Source organism: Salvelinus namaycush, chromosome 16, assembly GCF_016432855.1.
Source record: "Salvelinus namaycush isolate Seneca chromosome 16, SaNama_1.0, whole genome shotgun sequence".
NCBI classification, from domain to species: Eukaryota; Metazoa; Chordata; class Actinopteri; order Salmoniformes; family Salmonidae; genus Salvelinus; species Salvelinus namaycush.
Genome location: NC_052322.1, coordinates 38109501 through 38129325, shown reverse-complemented (window position 1 = coordinate 38129325; position 19825 = coordinate 38109501). Strand labels below are relative to the sequence as shown.

Here is a 19825-nt window from a genome sequence, read left to right as displayed (position 1 = left end):
GTTGTTTTTTTATATATCTCAAATGTAATCAAAAATGAAGATGATCTCTTTCATTAAGTACAATTTTACAGAACATTCAATGTTGTTACAGAAATAATCAATTCATTTTCATATTTGCAGAAAACATGCAAGAAGGTCTATATAATATACAGTATATCTCACCATATTCATGATACAGTGCAAAAATCTAAGCAAACTGAAATAAGAGAAAGAGAGAGAATACAGATTCACAGAGAGAATAGAAATCAGCCTAACTAAACATGATTGGCCCTTAGAAAGAAGTCCTGATGAGCAATCCAAATCCATAGCAGACGAGCAACCAAACAAGCAGACCTATACCTCCTCTTTATTCCCTGCTACCATGACATCATTGTTTCCCTGGCCACCATGACATCATTGTTTCCCTGCCACCATGAGATCATTGTTTCCCTGCCACCATGACATCATTGTTTCCCTGCCACCATGACATCATTGTTTCCCTGCCACCATGACATCATTGTTTCCCTGCCACCATGAGATCATTGTTTCCCTGCCACCATGACATCATTGTTTCCCTGCCACCATGACATCATTGTTTCCCTGGCCACCATGACATAATTTTTTCCCTGCCACCATGACATCATTGTTTCCCTGCCACCATGACATCATTGTTTCCCTGCCACCAATGACATCATTGTTTCCCTGCCACCATGACATAATTTTTTCCCTGCCACCATGACATCATTGTTTCCCTGCCACCATGAGATCATTGTTTCCCTGCCACCATGACATCATTGTTTCCCTGCCACCATGACATCATTGTTTCCCTGCCACCATGACATCATTGTTTCCCTGCCACCATGACATCATTGTTTCCCTGCCACCATGACATAATTTTTTCCCTGCCACCATGACATCATTGTTTCCCTCCCACCATGACATATTTTTTTTCCCCTGTCACCATGACATAATTTGAATCACAGGGAGACAGGAGGAAATGTAATATTTATCTAAATTCCAATGACCTTCATCTGAGCTGTTTGATGTTGTCAAGAGGTCAGCAACTCAGCAAGGACTCTGCATTTCAAACACTCCAACTAGACCGAGGAGGACATAAGCTTCCCAGAGACGCAGCTGTAGTTGCAATATGCCATCCTTCATTATGTCCTGTTCTCTGGAGGCTTGTGTAGGGGTAGTTTCAGTGTACTGCCTGCAGACAACTAGACTGTGTACTTTAGCTGTGTTATCTTCATGAAGCATTGCTGCAGGACGGACAGTGTAATTCTGAAATGGCTTGGGGACTGGTCACAAATAAGAAGAATAGTAATTAGGAATTTGGCAGATTTAATCAAATTGTTGTTCCATTAAAACAATGCAGTGCTTTAATTTAGTCCAATGAACCTTGATTTATGACCTCAGTGGTATTGTTCTGATTTAGCATGTCATATTCCCACAGGGCTAGCTAACTGTGCTGTACCATCAGGCCTGATAAACTGTATGCCATATGGTTTTACAGCATCAACCAGGGCAAGGACTTCACTCTGCTGTGTTTACATATTCCCAAGTCTTTAAACAGGCACAATAAAAGGTCAACTGTTAGAAAGTGGCTTACTATGGACCTGGCAGGTCCTGCATGGTGTGCAGGTTGGCAGGTTATTCTCCTTTACCTGCTTCAATGTCAGCAGTTTGCTAACTGTGAACTGGCTTTTTTCTGTGTGGTTCTTTGCTAGTTGTTTTGTAATGCTGCAGTGTTTCAGTTATGTTATTGCAGCCTAGTTTCAGTTACATTTCCCTGTTTTTACGCTATTTTGGAATTGGCACGAAAATACAGTTGGATGTAGTTTTTCTCCATAATTCCAACCCACTACATTGAGAGGATGAGTCCATGAAATGGGATTCTGAAACTATTGATCACGACATCAACGACTTATGAGTAAGATTTTCTCCAGCGAATCAGAGCATTTTGCATCATAGCAATGAATGCCTGGATAGACTTGCGTAACAGCCATGGAAAGTGGTTTAACATCTCTTATTTGATCATGTGTCAGAGGTATAAGCCCCAGGATCTATTTCACAAATTATCAGATGCCCTAGATAGAAAAAAGAGAAGATCTTGCTGGAGGAAAATGCTAATTGTGTCTGTTGTGGTAAACGCAGGCATTCGGAAGTTGTGAAAATGAGGAACGTAACAGCAGATAGCTGGGTGTGAGATGACTGCAGCTGGTATCACTTGAACTGACAAAGCGCAGACAATGACCGTCATATTTTCATCCCTGCTGTTCCACTGGTTTGGGGGATATGGTCTCCGTCTTGGCCAGCAACTCGTGACACCCAATATGGCAGCGTTCAACTAATGGATACCACCTTGTCAACACTAATTACTAAGACTGCAGCAACGAGGAGGCAGCTAATTAACAGACTAACGATGTTTGTCACTTCAGGCTGACCCAGATATTTAGGAGAAAGCCAAGCTTGTCACCCTCACATTTTCTCCAGTTTATCTTTCCACAAATGTCAACCTTTCTATTCCATGATTTTTCAAAAATGGATTCCTCTATATTTCATCATTCATTTGGTTTATTTACCGTTCCATTCCTCCCTCTGTCATATTTCTGTCAAAATTGATTAGGACAGAAAAGCAAGCTGCCATTTTTTTCCTCTGAAATGAAGAATGGGAAAATAGGTGAACTTTGCAGCAGCCATAACTGCAGTTGTCAGAGCTCAGAGTATTTATTCCCAATCACATCAAAGATGGTGTGAATTTGACATTTATAGAACTCCTTTACCCGCTCAATGTTCTAATTATCAGTGTAAGGAAAAAGAGAAGGTGGTAATGATGAAACAACGGGGGTTGTGTGTGTGTGTGTGTGTGTGTGTGTGTGTGTGTGTGTAACTGTGTATAGTAAGCATAATACATTTTTTACTGATCTTACATATTGAGACAATTCCTCCTCACCAGCCCCCCTCCCATTCATATTCAGAATCCCTCAGAATTTATTTTCTAGGTCAGTGAAAGAGCTGAGGATTTGTGGGAGGTTTGGGGAATGTTGTTTGTGTCTGATTAAAAGCGAAATTTAAATAATGTTTCTGTTTTCAAACTTTGAAAATGTTCCCCACGTATAGTTTGGTTCGCAAAAAATATTCACAAAAAATATTACGTTGTCGTGACTCTTCAAATAATAATCTGAAAAAAAGTATGAAATTATTTAGCAATTTGTTTAAATATCTGTCTCATTTTCCCTCAGATCCGAGTAGATGGCATACCTCCCCCGTCCCAGAGTGCTTTGCTGTATGAGACTGTTACAGTGGATGAAGGGAAACCTATTCTGCGTGACATGGTCTTCAGCCCTGACTACCAATACATCTACATGCTAAGTGACAAACAGGTGAGAGATACACACACACACACCAGATAGAATAAAGCACTGACCACCAAAGCCGATCCATAGGTTTATTTCAGGATGTGAGAATGGAAGGTTATAAACTTGTACGTTGTGGAATGTTCCAGCATTAACCACCACAGAGTTTAATACAGTGTTGTCCTACTTTTCGAGATTCTCAAACCTTTATGTAACGGTAATATAAGTTGAATGTGTATACAGACTCTCTCTATTCACTTCTCCAGATATCTGCTTTTGTTTCACAGTCCCATTCATAATGCGTGTGAAAACATTTGTTCTGCGCTATGAAGACCTATCTTGGAATTATAAAAGATAAGTTTGTCAAAAGGAATTGAATTAGACCCAGGGCACTGTCAACAGTCTGCTTTGTTTTTAAACCCAACCGGAACTTCAGATATGTTGTTTTAACATCTGCACGACTGGAAGACAGAATATGAAACACCAGTTCAAAGTCTTTGAATTCTGCCTCAGCTGGTTCCCTATTAGGAAACTTTAGGTACTTGTCTCCATGGAGAGGCTTGCAGAATAGCTCTATTCTAAGAGGTCTTATTGTACAGAGGAAAGGAAGGTTAACACACCAAGTTCCTCTGCAGTTGACTAGAAGAAATCCTCCTACATACAGTACATACAGCTGCACGCATTAATAATCCCGGTTCCCTGCATAATACATCTATCAGCTTATTTGTTTTCTTCATAATCAAGCAATTTATTGAAAGGAAGGATGAATTGCTGTCGTTGTGCAGTTATCACAAAGATTTGATCTTTAGCCTTTCGCTTTTTACCGTCAGAATGCATGTCTCAGAAATAACGAAGTAAAGAGAGACAGTCCTCCAATGAGAAGACTTGTCTTTCTGATTTAGAAAAGGTCTGTGTAGTCAAAAGGAAGAGATATGATTTTGGTGCATTGTTATTTAAATATATATATATATATATACAGTGGGGCAAAAAAGTATTTAGTCAGCCACCAATTGTGCAAGTTCTCCCACTTAAAAAGATGAGAGAGGCCTGTAATTTTCATCATAGGTACACTTCAACTATGACAGACAAAATGAGAGAAAAAAATCCAGAAAATCACATTGTAGGATTTTTTATGAATTTATTTGCAAATTATGGTGGAAAATAAGTATTTGGTCACCTACAAACAAGCAAGATTTCTGGCTCTCACAGACCTGTAACTTCTTCTTTAAGAGGCTCCTCTGTCCTCCACTCGTTACCTGTATTAATGGCACCTGTTTGAACTTGTTATCAGTATAAAAGACACCTGTCCACAACCTCAAACAGTCACACTCCAAACTCCACTATGGCCAAGACCAAAGAGCTGTCAAAGGACACCAGAAACAAAATTGTAGACCTTCACCAGGCTGGGAAGACTGAATCTGCAATAGGTAAGCAGCTTGGTTTGAAGAAATCAACTGTGGGAGCAATTATTAGGACATGGAAGACATACAAGACCACTGATAATCTCCCTCGATCTGGGGCTCCACGCAAGATCTCACCCCGTGGGGTCAAAATGATCACAAGAACGGTGAGCAAAAATCCCAGAACCACACGGGGGGACCTAGTGAATGACCTGCAGAGAGCTGGGACCAAAGTAACAAAGCCTACCATCAGTAACACACGCCGCCGCCAGGGACTGCTTAAGCCAGTACATGTCCAGGCCTGTCTGAAGTTTGCTAGAGAGCATTTGGATGATCCAGAAGAAGATTGGGAGAATGTCATATGGTCAGATGAAACCAAAATATAACTTTTTGGTAAAAACTCAACTCGTCGTGTTTGGAGGACAAAGAATGCTGAGTTGCATCCAAAGAACACCATACCTACTGTGAAGCATGGGGGTGGAAACATCATGCTTTGGGGCTGTTTTTCTGCAAAGGGACCAGGACGACTGATCCGTGTAAAGGAAAGAATGAATGGGGCCATGTATCGTGAGATTTTGAGTGAAAACCTCCTTCCATCAGCAAGGGCATTGAAGATGAAACGTGGCTGGGTCTTTCAGCATGACAATGATCCCAAACACACCACCCGGGCAACGAAGGAGTGGCTTCGTAAGAAGCATTTCAAGGTCCTGGAGTGGCCTAGCCAGTCTCCAGATCTCAACCCCATAGAAAATCTTTGGAGGGAGTTGAAAGTCCGTGTTGCCCAGCAACAGCCCCAAAACATCACTGCTCTAGAGGAGATCTGCATGGAGGAATGGGCCAAAATACCAGCAACAGTGTGTGAAAACCTTGTGAAGACTTACAGAAAACGTTTGACCTCTGTCATTGCCAACAAAGGGTATATAACAAAGTATTGAGATAAACTTTTGTTATTGACCAAATACTTATTTTCCACCATAATTTGCAAATAAATTCATAAAAAATCCTACAATGTGATTTTCTGGATTTTTTTTTCTCATTTTGTCTGTCATAGTTGAAGTGTACCTATGATGAAAATTACAGGCCTCTCTCATCTTTTTAAGTGGGAGAACTTGCACAATTGGTGGCTGACTAAATACTTTTTTGCCCCACTGTATGTGTGTATATATATAAACATATATATATTAGTAGATATATAATGAGTACATATATAAACTCAGTAAAAAAGAAAGGTCCTCTCACTGTCAACTGAGTTTAATATCAGCAAACTTAACATGTGTAAATATTTGTATGAACATAAGATTCAACAACTGAGACATAAACTGAACAAGTTCCACAGACACGTGACTAACAGAAACGGAATAATGTGTCCCTGAACAAAGGGGGGGTCAAAATCAAAAGTAACAGTCGGTATCTGGTGTGGCCACCAGCTGCATTAAGTACTGCAGTGCATCTCCTCCTCATGGACTGCACCAGATTTGCCAGTTCTTTGCTGTGAGATGTTACTCCACTCGTCCACCAAGGCACGTGCAAGTTCCCAGATATTTCTGGGGGGAATGGCCCTATCCCTCACCCTCCGATCCAACAGGTCCCAGACGTGCTCAATGGGATTGAGATCCGGGCTCTTCGCTGGCCATGGCAGAACACTGACATTCCTGTCATGCAGGAAATCACACACAGAACGAGCAGTATGGCTGGTGGCATTGTCATGCTGGAGGGTCATGTCAGGATGAGCCTGCAGGAAGGGTACCACATGAGGGAGGAGGATGTCTTCCCTGTAACGCACAGCGTTGAGATTGCCTGCAATGACTCAGGACAATTGAGTCTGCACAATTGTTGACTTGCATAAAGCTGGAAAGGGTTACAAACATATCTCTAAAAGCCTTGGTGTTCATCAGTCCATGGTAAGACACATTGTCTATAAATGGAGAAAGTTCAGCACTGTTGCTACTCTCCCTAGGAGTGGCCATCCTGCAAAGATGACTGTAAGAGCACAGTGCAGAATGCTCAATGAGGTTAAGAAGAATCCTAGAGTGTCAGCTAAAGACTTACATAAATCTCTGGAACATGCTAACATCTCTGTTGACGAGTCTACGATACGTAAAACACTAAACAAGAATGGTGTTCATGGGAGGACACCACGGAAGAAGCCACTGCTGTACAAAAAAAACATTGCTGCATGTCTGAAGTTCACAAAAGTGCACCTGGATGTTCTACAGCGCTACTGGCAAAATATTCTGTGGACAGATTAAACTAAAGTTGAGTTGTTTGGAAGGAACACACAACACTATGTGTGGAGAGAAAAAGGCACAGCACACCAACATCAAAACCTCATCCCAACTGTAAAGTATGGTGGAGGGAGCATCATGGTTTGGGGCTGCTTTGCTGCCTCAGGGCCTGGACAGCTTGCTATCATTGATGGAAAAATGAATTCCCAAGTCTATCAAGACATTTTGCAGGAGGATGTAAGGCTATCTGTCCGCCATTTGAAGCTAAACAGAAGTTGGGTGATGCAAAGGACAACGACCCAAAACACAGAAGTAAATCAACAAAAGAATGGCTTCAACAGAAGAAAATACGCCTTCTGGAGTGACCCAGTCAGAGTCCTGACCTCAACACGATTTAAAATGCTGTCGCATGACCTCGCGAGCGGTTCACACCAGACATCCTACGAATATTGCTGAACTGAAACAATTTTTAAAGATGAAGGGTCCAAAATTCCTCCTGACCGCTGTGCAGGTCTGATCCGCAATCACAGAAAACGTTTGGTTGAGGTTATTGCTGCCAAAGGAGGGTCAACCAGTTGTTAAATCCAAGGGTTCACATACTTTTTCCACCCTGCACTGTGAATGTTTACAGTGTGTTCAATAAAGACATGAAAACGTATAATTGTTTGTGTGTTATTAGTTTAAGGACACTGTGTTTGTCTATTGCTGTGACTAAGATGAAGATCAGATCATATTTGATGACCAATTTAAGCAGAAATCCAGGTAATTCCAAAGGGTTCACATTCTTTTTTTTGCCACTGTATATAAATAGATATACATACAGTATATATAGATATATACAGTACCAGTCAAAAGTTTGGACACATCTTCTCATTCCAGAGTTTTTCTTTGTTTCTACAATGTAGAAAATAGTAAAAATAAACTGGCTCTCATGAGGACCGCCACAGGAAAAGAAGACCCGGAGTTACCTCTGCTAAGTTCATTACAGTTAAAAGCATCAGAAATCGGCAATTAACACCTCACAGAGTTCAAGTAACACACACATCTCAACATCAACTGTTCAGAGGAGACTGCGTGAATCAGGCTTTCATGGTTGAATTGTTGCAAAGAAACCACTACTAAAGGACACCAATAATAAGAAGAGACTTGCTTGGGCCAAGAAACACAAGCAATGGACATTAGACTGGTGGGAAATCTGTCCTTTGGTCTGAAATTTGAGATTTTTGGTTCCAACCGCCGTGTCTTTGTGAGATGCAGAGTAGGTGAACGGATGATCTCCACATGTGTGGTCAACACCGTGAAGCATGGAGGAGGAGGTGTGATGGTGTGGGGGTGCTTTGCTGGTGACACTGTAAGTGATTTATTTAGAATTCAAGGCACACTTAACCAGCATTGCTATCACAGTATTCTGCAGCAATATGCCATCCCATCTGGTTTGTGCTTAGTGGGACTATCATTTATTTTTCAGGACAATGACCCAACACACCTCCAGGTGGTGTAAGGGCTATTTGACCAAGAATGAGAAGAGTGATGGAGTGCTCCATCAGATGACATGGCCTCCACAATTACCCAATTTCAACCCAATTGAGATGGTTTGGGATGAGTTGGACCGCAGAGTGAAGGAAAAGCAGCCAACAAGTGCTCAGCATATGTGGGAACTTCTTCAAGACTGTTGGAAAAGCATTCCTCATGAAGCTGGTTGAGAGAATGCCAATAGTGTGCAAAGCTGTCATCAAGGGAAAGGATGGCTACTTTGAAGAATCTAAAATATTAAATATATTTTGATTTGTTTAACACTTTTTTGGTTACTATGTGAATCCATATGTGTTATTTCATAGTTTTGACATCTTCACTATTATTCTACAATGTAGAAAATAATCAAAATAAAGAAAAACCCTTGAATGAGTAGGTGTGTCCAAACTTTTAACTGGTACTGTAGATGTATAAATAGATACAGTGGTCTCTCTGTAACATCAGTCTCTCTGTAACATCAGTTTCTCTCTGTAACATCAGTCTCTCTCTGTAACATCAGTCTCTCTGTCTAACATCAGTCTCTCTCTGTCTAACATCAGTCTCTCTCTGTCTAACATCAGTCTCTCTCTGTCTAACACCAGTCTCTCTCTGTCTAACACCAGTCTCTCTGTAACATCAGTCTCTCTCTGTAACATCAGTCTCTCTCTGTAACATCAGTCTCTCTTTGTAACATCAGTCTCTCTCTGTAACATTCGCCTCTCTGTAACATTAGTCTCTCTGTAACATTAGTCTCTCTGTAACATCAGTCTCTCTCTAACATCAGTCTCTCTCTCTAACATCAGTCTGATGTTAAACAGAGAGACTGATGTTACAGAGAGACTGATGTTACAGAGAGACTGATGTTACAGAGAGACTGATGTTACAGAGAGACTGATGTTACAGAGAGAGACTGATGTTACAGAGAGAGACTGATGTTACAGAGAGAGACTGATGTTACAGAGAGAGACTGATGTTAGAGAGAGAGACTGATGTTAGAGAGAGAGACTGATGTTAGAGAGAGAGATTGATGTTAGAGAGAGAGACTGATGTTAGAGAGAGAGAGAGAGAGAGACTGATGTTAGAGAGAGAGAGACTGATGTTAGAGAGAGAGACTGATGTTACAGAGAGAGACTGATGTTACAGAGAGAGACTGATGTTACAGAGAGAGACTGATGTTACAGAGAGAGACTGATGTTGGACAGAGAAAGACTGATGTTGGACAGAGAGGGACTGATGTTACAGAGAGAAGGGGAACATGATAGAGCAGCCCCTCCCCCTGTGTGGGGTGGCCACGAGGACAGACTCAGAGGAGAGGAGGATCCCTTATGGCCAGAATTAACACAAAGGTATTCAGATATAAGGAGAATGGCACCGCTCTGTACTGCCTAGCTCATTCACTCAAAAAATGGACTTCCTCTTGCATGGGAGAGTAAAACCGGACAGGTCTGCTCCAGATATTGATATTTTCCATAATAATTCAATGTGAGGCAGTCCGATGCTTAAGCATGTGTCAAATTATTCCTTATTGATTTGTTTTGTATACAGGATGTGTATTAAGATATATTTAAATGTAACTGATTAAAGAAGAGTAGACCCTTCCTGCCGGGCATAGACGTCAATTCAACATCTATTCTACATTGGTTCAACGTCATTTCTTTGAAATGACGTGGAAACAACATTGATTTAACTAGTGTGTGCCCAGTGGGTTCTTCTCATCTTCTCTAAAGCCGCAGCAAACTGTGGCTGAACTCCTGCACTGAGATGTATGCTTACTAGACAGTACATCCCTCTACAGAGCCTGCCTCCTGCTTATGTCTTTAGTATTCATGAAATTTGAATGAATTGCGGTAGATAAATAATGAATAGGTAACACTGACCGGCAGAGCATTGCAGGGAGATTTGGCGTGAGTGCACCGTAGCCCCATAATAACCCTCTTGTTGTCATCCCAGGGAGGTAAATACAGTGGATCAAAGATGAACTCTGCTGAAGATAGAGCTCTGCTTTTCACACTGGCCCACTTAAAACAATTGATATGTGGCAGTTGATGATGCTATTTTCATGCACCAACTTTAACAGTACTGTGCATATACACTGAGTATACAAATCATGGACACCTTCCTAATATTAAGATGCAACCCCCCCTTTTGTTCTCGGAACAGCCTCAATTCATTGGGGAATGGACTCTACAAGGTGTCGAAAAAGTTCCACAGGGATGCTGGTCCATGTTGACTCCAATGCTTCCCCACAGTTGGCTGGCTGGTCTTTTGGTGGTGGACCATCCTCGATACATACGGGAAACTGTTGAGCGTGAAAAACCCAGCAGCGTTGCAGTTGGTGCGCCTGGTACCTACTACCATGCCCCGTTCAAAGCACGTAAATCTTTTGTCTTGCCCATTCACACTTAATGGCAGACATACACAATCCATGTCTCAGTTGTCTCAAGGCTAAAACATCCTTCTTTAACCCGCCTCCTCCTCTTGTGCTACATGGATTGAATTAGATTTAACAAGTGACATCAATAAGGGATCATAGCTTTCACCTAGATTCACCTGGTCAATCTGTCATGGAAAGAGCAGACGTTTCTCATGTTTTGTACACTCAGTGTATAATGTTACACCATCATGACTATACATGAAGAGATATGAGCTTAGAACATAGTCTTAAGTGGGCAGCCTGCTTTATTATCCATCTAATAAAATGTTGGATTTTAGTCTCTTGAATCAACCTGCACTTCAGAGTTGACTTGTTTAATTCCATCCCTTTGTGAGCTGTCTGTCCACAAGGACCTTCTGGGATGTTGCGAGCCGAACCGAGCATCGTGCCAGAGACACAGACTTGAGGGCAGAGGATTATAAAACGGTGTCGGTGGTGGGATGGTGTGTTTACGCGCTGGCACTTTGCAGCATAAATTAGCATGGGACAGGAAGCGCAGCGCTCGGCATAACACCTCGCCCACCCACAGCCTGCGGCGGTGACTCCCTGACACTGGAGACAGAGTCAAAGATGCAGGGCCTGCCAGGGTTAGCGGTTAGTGCTAATGCTAGTTGCGTTCTTCACTGCAGCAGTACCAGGAACTCAACAGCAACTTGAAAGGCAACGCCACATCCCTTTTTGGCAGGATTGTGTTTTTCTCTGTTACAAAATTCATTTTTAAAGACGATCAAAGGTTAGGTCCTCTCAGAGTAAGCATTTCAGCACTTTGGGAGAGCTGCAGTGAAAGCTGTGAGGAGATCTTTGTCCATGTCCTTTAAGGAGACAGGATTAGCATGCAGAGAAAGAGAATGGGCACCTGTGGTACATTGCCCTGAGACATCTGGTCATCTCTTACTGCCAAAGGGAGGGGGAAGATCACTCAAAACATAATTTATTTTTATTTAAATCCATCGTTCAAGGCAACTCATTAGACTGTGCATGTTTACGACGAGGGAACGACCATTCTCCTTCCAGACTCATATTAAACATCTCCAATCCAAAATCAAATCTAGAATCGGCTTTCTATTTCGCAACAAAGCCTCCTTCACTCACGCCGGGAAACTTACCCTCGTAAAACTGACTATCCTACCGATCCTCGACTTCGGCGATGTCATCTACAAAATAGCTTCCAATACTCTACTCAGCAAACTAGATGCAGTTTATCATAGTGCCATCCGTTTTGTTACTAAAACACCTTATACCACCCACCACTGCGACCTGTATGCTCTAGTCGGCTTGCCCTCGCTACATATTCGTCGCCAGACCCACTGGCTCCAGGTCATCTATAAGTCCATGCTAGGTAAAGCTTCCCCATTATCTCAGTTCAGAGGTCACGATAACAACACCCACCCGTAGCACGCGCTCCAGCAGGTATATCTCACTGATCATTCCCAAAGCCAACACCTCATTTGGCCGCCTTTCCTTCCAGTTCTCTGCTGCCTGTGACTGGAACGAATTGCAAAAATCGCTGAAGTTGGAGACTTTTATTTCCCTCACCAACTTTAAACATCAGCTATCCAAACAGCTAACTGATCGCTGCAGCTGTACATAGTCCATCTGTAAATAGCCCACCCAATCTCCCTACCTCATCCCAATACTGTTTTTATTTATTTACTTTTCTGCACAAGATCATCTGATGATTTATCACTCCAGTGTTAATCTGCTAAATTGTAATTATTCGCTCCTATGGCCTATTTATTGCCTACCTCCTCATGCCTTTTGCACACAATGTATATAGACTCTTTTTTTCCCTACTGTGTTATTGACTTGTTTATTGTTTACCCCATGTGTAACTCTGTGTTGTTGTCTGTTCACACTGCTATGCTTTATCTTGGCCAGGTCGCAGTTGTAAATGAGAACTTGTTCTCAACTAGCCTGGTTAAATAAAGGTAAAAATAAAAAAAATAAAAATAAATGATGCTCCCCACTGAGTCTGCACTGTGTCACTCTAAGTTAGCCATTTAGTTGCTATCTATTAGCCCTGGGTGATACGTTGAATAAGTCGTCTAGCGCTTAAAGTTTTGAAATGTTTACTAACACCCACTCTCTCTATCACTGCAGTTTAATAAATGGATTCAGACCTCGTGTCAGGAAATATTTAGTAGTTGAAGCACGGATGTGTCCCAAAACCCATTCAAATTGTGAGCAATACATTTCCACTTTCTGTTGAATTTCATACCTTACGTAAACTAAACGCTATCGTGACAAATTCATGGTTACGGCTGGGATTTAGATTTGTTTGACCCTCGCGTCGCATGTGTATGCGTAAGAAAGATTGAGAAGGTGAGGAAAGCACAGTGAACAGTGCTAGTGTGAGTCTGAAAGTGTGTTGAATAAAGATGATCAGCTCAGTTGTGTTCTGCAGGTGAGCCGGTTACCTGTGGAGAGCTGTGGCCAGTACACCACCTGTAAAACCTGTCTGGGCTCTGGAGACCCCCACTGTGGATGGTGTGTACTTCACAACAAGTAAGTGGCTCACTTTACATATCTATCTTCTCTGTGGGTAGATTCATTTATTGGGAAAACAAATAGCGTGGTTGTTTTAGTGTGATCAAGTTGCCTCAGTCGATACCAACTATATGAGAATGAATTGATTCCTGAACGGCTGCACACATTTTCAAGGTGACATTTTGATACCAATCAAAGGGAGAATAAAATGGGCTCTGTTAAACATCGGGAGGCCAGGTGCTGTTGGAAAGTAACAGTAATACATCCTGTACATTCTGAACTTTTAATGGACCACTGAGAGGTTCGGGGTTCAGCCAAACTAGTGGGAAAGCTGCCTGCTGTCACCCAGTCCACCTGGTCCGCTCCCGTCCGCTCCACACAGGAAGTGACAGGTGACAGCTGCCCCAAATGTGCTCCATCCTGTTGACCCTTTTGGGCTGACCCTTAGGCAGCAGCTGGTAGGTCGGAGCTCAGGAAATGTCTGGATATTGCTGGCCCTCTGCCACTCCTCCCTCACTCCCTCACTTGTCATCAGGCACATTTTTCCTCCAGTCCCACTGTAAATGAATTGGCTGGGAACATCATGAGAGAGTGCTGTTTCCTGTCACGGGGGAGAAGGGGAGCCTGCGAAGGGGAAGCATGTGTGGCTGTATAGTGTACCCTTTATCGAGTGTAATGGCCGCAGTATGGAGGGGCTTTCTCTGACATAGGCGATGATTCATGGAAAAACAAAGTAACTCTAAAGGTAGGGAAATAAAAGGGGACAGGATATTGAAGCACATGCCTTTTAAACAGCAAGCCATTGGTTTTATATGAATTATAGAAAGTCCTGAAATTGTTTCATTCTGTGACATTTCTCACACCAAGGCCTGGTGTCAGCAGTCCAATATTTCCCCTGTGTTGCATATCTAGATAATGTTCAGAGGGAGATGAAAATATTTTTCTGAGCCTAGGACCTCAATGACGACCATTGTGGAATTTTCATTCAGTCCTTTATCAAGATAACAATATTTAATTAAGATTAGAATCTGGGACTGATAATGGAATATTTTGCATAGATTTTTTGCCAAACTAGTTTGAAAATGATATTTCTCTGCATAGCAATGCAGTATTCCGCGCAAATGTTTTTTTTACACAAACTTGTGACAACCACTGCACAGCACAATTAGTGTGAGATCAGGCAAAGTGATGAGAAGATTGAATGGCTAAATTGTGCCCGATTCACATGTCAAACCTCTGTTCCTCTCTGGTGAAGCGACATCCCAGAGTGACACAATCCTCTTCTATTTCCATCCTCTCCGGTTCGGCACCTTTATGTGGCTTCAACCTGCTGTCTGTCTGTCAGGCTGTCTGTCTGTCAGGCTGTCTGTCTGTCTGTCTGTCTGTCAGGCTGTCTGTCTGTCAGGCTGTGTCAGTCTGTCTGTCAGGCTGTCTGTCTGTCAGGCTATGTCAGTCTGTCTGTCAGGCTATCTGTCTGTTAGGCTCTCTGTTTTTTCTGTCTCTGTCTGTCTGTCTACTTGAACCTCTCTGATGCTTAAACAGAGAAAGAAAGGGTTGTTGATTGAGTCAGATTGAGATGGGTGACATTCATGCAGGCCAGGCAACCTCAGACTGCTCATTCATATACAGGAGGTAGCTCAAATTACTCCAATGACTCGCTTCCATGGACCACAATGGGCATCTCCTATTCAAGCCCAGTCAATGAGCCACGTTTTCAGACAGCACACACTTTACTTGGTGCTTAACTTTAGATTGTGTTTCATTTTTTCGGGTTTCTGACCGGACTACTAAAACTCAATGTGGTTTCTTCAATATATTCGATATGACCTTTTCTAGGCCAGTGGATGTAGTCACAGGTCCTGAAATTAAACTAATAATATACTGACTTTTGTAAAGCATACTGACCTTTATGATGTTGGTTATTTTTGAGTCCTGTGGGGATATAGTTTTTTTGACCATGAGGTAGCTACTTCAGCGGAATTACATTAAACAATAATGCCAGAGGAGGTGTGGTCCAACTGCCTGACATTGCCACGGTGTGGCCGTTTCTCTCTCAGGCTGATACAGAAATATTTTATTTCAAACAGGCTTGACTACTGTAATGCTCTCCTGTCTGGTCTACCCACGAAAGCCATTGGTCAACTGTAAAACATACAGAATGCTGCAGCACGGGTAGTGACCAAGACCAGACGGAGAGAACACATTACACCGGTTTTAAAGTCTCTGCACTGGCTGCCTGTGAGTTTTAGAATTCATTTTAGGATTCTTCTGTTGGTTTTTAAATGAATCCACGATTGTGCACCCCAACACATCAGACATGTTTTTAAGTTCTGTACCCAGTAGGTCCCTCAGGTCCTCTGGCCTTTTAACTATCCCAAAGTCTAGGACCAAGAGGCATGGAGAGGCAGCCTTTTAACTATCCCAAAGTCTAGGACCAAGAGCCATGGAGAGACAGCCTTTTAACTATCCCAAAGTCTAGGACCAAGAGGCATGGAGAGGCAGCCTTTTAACTATCCCAAAGTCTAGGACCAAGAGCCATGGAGAGACAGCCTTTTAACTATCCCAAAGTCTAGGACCAAGAGGCATGGAGAGGCAGCCTTTTAACTATCCCAAAGTCTAGGACCAAGAGCCATGGAGAGACAGCCTTTTAACTATCCCAAAGTCTAGGACCAAGAGGCATGGAGAGGCAGCCTTTTAACTATCCCAAAGTCTAGGACCAAGAGCCATGGAGAGACAGCCTTTTAACTATCCCAAAGTCTAGGACCAAGAGGCATGGAGAGGCAGCCTTATAACTATCCCAAAGTCTAGGACCAAGAGGCATGGAGAGGCAGCCTTATAACTATCCCAAAGTCTAGGACCAAGAGGCATGGAGAGACAGCCTTATAACTATCCCAAAGTCTAGGACCAAGAGGCATGGAGAGGCAGCCTTATAACTATCCCAAAGTCTAGGACCAAGAGGCATGGAGAGACAGCCTTATAACTATCCCAAAGTCTAGGACCAAGAGGCATGGAGAGGCAGCCTTATAACTATCCCAGTCTAGGACCAAGAGGCATGGAGAGACAGCCTTTTAACTATCCCAAAGTCTAGGACCAAGAGGCATGGAGAGACAGCCTTTTAACTATCCCAAAGTCTAGGACCAAGAGGCATGGAGAGGCAGCCTTATAACTATCCCAGTCTAGGACCAAGAGGCATGGAGAGACAGCCTTTTAACTATCCCAAAGTCTAGGACCAAGAGGCATGGAGAGGCAGCCTTATAACTATCCCAAAGTCTAGGACCAAGAGGCATGGAGAGGCAGCCTTATAACTATCCCAAAGTCTAGGACCAAGAGGCATGGAGAGACAGCCTTATAACTATCCCAAAGTCTAGGACCAAGAGGCATGGAGAGACAGCCTTATAACTATCCCAAAGTCTAGGACCAAGAGGCATGGAGAGACAGCCTTTTAACTATCCCAAAGTCTAGGACCAAGAGGCATGGAGAGACAGCCTTATAACTATCCCAGTCTAGGACCAAGAGGCATGGAGAGGCAGCCTTTAGTTACTACAGTATGACCCCAGCCTCTGGAACAGCCTGACAGAGAACCTGAGGGGGGCCCAAACTGTAGAAATATTTCACAGAGATCTTAAAACACATCTTTTTAGCTTTGATTTTCCTCAGGGTGCTTTTTAGTTGTTCAGTTTGTGTCATTCTTTAGTTTTTTGTGGAGTAAATATTTCAGCTTTTATTTAATTGTTTTTAATTTATTTTATTTCCTGTAAAGCACGTTGCATTGCATTCCATGTCTGTATAAATAAAGCTCTATAAAATGTGCTGTATAAATAAAGTTTGGTTTGGTATATGGCCAATATACCAAGGCTAAGGGCTGTTCTTAGGCACAAAGTGGAGTGCCTGGATACAGCCTTGAGCCGTGGTATATTGGCCATATGCCACAAACCCCTGAGGTGCCTTATTGCTATTATAAACTGGTTACCAGCATAATTACAACAGTAAACAAGTTTTTTGTGTCATAGCCATGGTATATTGTCTGATTTACCACGGCATTCAGCCAATCAACATCCAGGACCCAAACGACCTGGTTTATAATTCAGTGTTTACCACAGATGTCTGCAATGGCCCCATTCACCTCCTTGCTCTCATTTCACGGATAGAGAGCTTTATTTTGGTACGTCGATGTGACATAACTCTCAAGACCTCATTTAAATCACTTATCAATTTGAATGCACTGCCTGATTTATGACTTTTCATATGAAAGCTGTGGTGGGTATCACCATGTGCTCCTCTGATCTGTAATATCTACAGTTATCAAAGCACTTATCGCTTGTCGTGTTACTGTCTTGACACATATGGGAGTGATGCTCCGAAAAAGGATTCAGGGAAATTTGGGGGGTTGTTAAATCTTAATTCTTAATCTGTGTTGCCAGAGCTCCCCTTCCCTTGGGAAGATGGGTTGCCATGAGCGATGGCTCTTCAAAAAAAACACACTCTGGATTGGGAGACTAGCTTTGACCTGCTTCCTTTCTTTTACCTGTTGTTGCCTGGGCTTTGTCTGCTATTCCCCCAAGGCTCTTTAGCCTCTAGCCATCATGTTAGTGGAGCCAGGGTAGAGGAGGGGAAAAAACTAAGTGCACCCTGGGAAATGGTCTGTGTCCATGGCAACAACAGGAAACTGGAAGATGGACTTGCAGTGTGATTCAAATCAGGCTCATTTTGTGTATTTCTCTGCTACTGTATCTGTTGAGGGGGCCATTGGTTAGAGTGTCTCGTGGCATTTATCTTGTGCAAACACCCCTTACTCAAGATATACTTCATTAATGTTCTATAAACGATGAAAGCACACCGTGAAATGACAGCACGCCATCATATGTCAGTATCTGTTCAGTTATTAATGTATGGTAAAAGATGTACCTCTGCCTTCATTTAAATATAACTGGGATTGTCAGCGTATTCTTTTAATTAGAGCAACTTTTATTACATGAAACTATCATTTGCAATGTTTGCTGTTTTGACGAAAGCCTTTCTTTAATACAGCATTTGCAGAACCCAAATGCACATTCAAATCAAATCAAATGTATTTATAAAGCCCTTCTTACATCAGCTGATATCTCAAAGTGCTGTATTGAAACCCAGCCTAAAACCCCAAACAGCAAGCAATGCAGGTGTAGAAGCACATTCTGAACATGTCTTTGAGGGACGGTGTTTCAGATTAACATGGTTGAAGGTTATAGTAGAAAGGACAGTAAAAAAGCTGGCGATAAGTGACTGTCCTGTCAATATGGTTTCACCCCTTCAGCAGACTTGATCGTCTCTTGTGTCGTCTTTCTCACTAATCAAAGTCAAATAGATAATTAACCCAGACCCTTAGTGGCAGTTACGGCCCCACCCTCCACAATATCAATTAATGTGCTCAATTGATCCTTGATCCTGTCTCTGTGTCCAAGTGCTTCCCAGTTAAACCCGACACTCCCATTTTAATTATGTAATGCCATTATTATTAGATCATTTACATGTGTTACGAAAGGCTTTTTCCATCTGCTTTGTCCAATTAATCATTTGAACAAGGTGAAACTCTGCCTTTTAGAGTCAGAATCAACAGGCAGCTCGAAGCATAATGTGGTTTAGACTATCGTGTGAACATATATCCTTGGATTCATTTGACTTTGAGGATACTGAATGAGGGCAGGGTAATAGAATTTGTGAAACCTGAAATGGTGAATTGCCATAAGGAATGACTCAATTTGAACTGAGAAAAAGAAAAAGAAAAAAAGAAAGCTGTTCTCTAGTTGAAATGAAGTGATATGCTCACATTAACCCTTTCTCTTAGGTTAATGTGACCGCCTAATGTCCCGTTTCTCGGGCCTTTAGCACCTCGCTACATTCTCCTCTGATAGTTTATAGCCCTATTTCACGTGATCATATATTACAGAGGCCTCCTCACCTGCTAATTGAAGATGTGGTGAGTCCATTTTGTCCCCACAGAGAACAGAAGATGAACCTCACTAATGCAGGTCCTTGAGCCCCTGGCTTTCTCAGAGAGAGAGAGAGAGAGATTCACCCACCCCAGGTGGACAACGTTTCACCATAAATCACATATCTGCCTTTCCGCTAGGAAGAGGCCTGCAGTGTAATTGAATGAAATCTAATTTCTGGGAACTGAAGGAGAATATATGACAAAGCAACAGAAAGAATCCCAGTGATCTGAATGGTTGGTGGCTTGTGAGGAGACAAACCACAGTTCCACTTACTGTACAGAGAACAGTCTTGTCTGGTGCTAGGCCCTGCATTTTTAATTAAGCCTACCCCCATTCTGTCCCCAGACATATGGCTTTAATTAGAAGTAAACAAATCATTAATGGTGTGTTGCGTCTTGGGTGAAAAACAGCTCTGGAACTTCAGCGGCTTCTTAATTCTTTTAGAAGTGGTTCCTCTAAA

The 19825-nt window shown here is 42.3% G+C and overlaps 1 protein-coding gene across 1 annotated transcript in view; it reads left to right on the top strand.

Annotated features, from left to right (window-relative positions):
* The window catches only part of LOC120061418 (plexin A3-like), a 169897-nt gene that overhangs the window by 62450 nt on the left and 87622 nt on the right, over positions 1 to 19825 (top strand). The window contains exons 4-5 of the mRNA XM_039011213.1: positions 3225 to 3365; positions 13314 to 13414. Coding sequence (XP_038867141.1) covers positions 3225 to 3365; positions 13314 to 13414 — 242 coding nt within the window. The remainder of the gene's footprint in view (positions 1 to 3224; positions 3366 to 13313; positions 13415 to 19825) is intronic.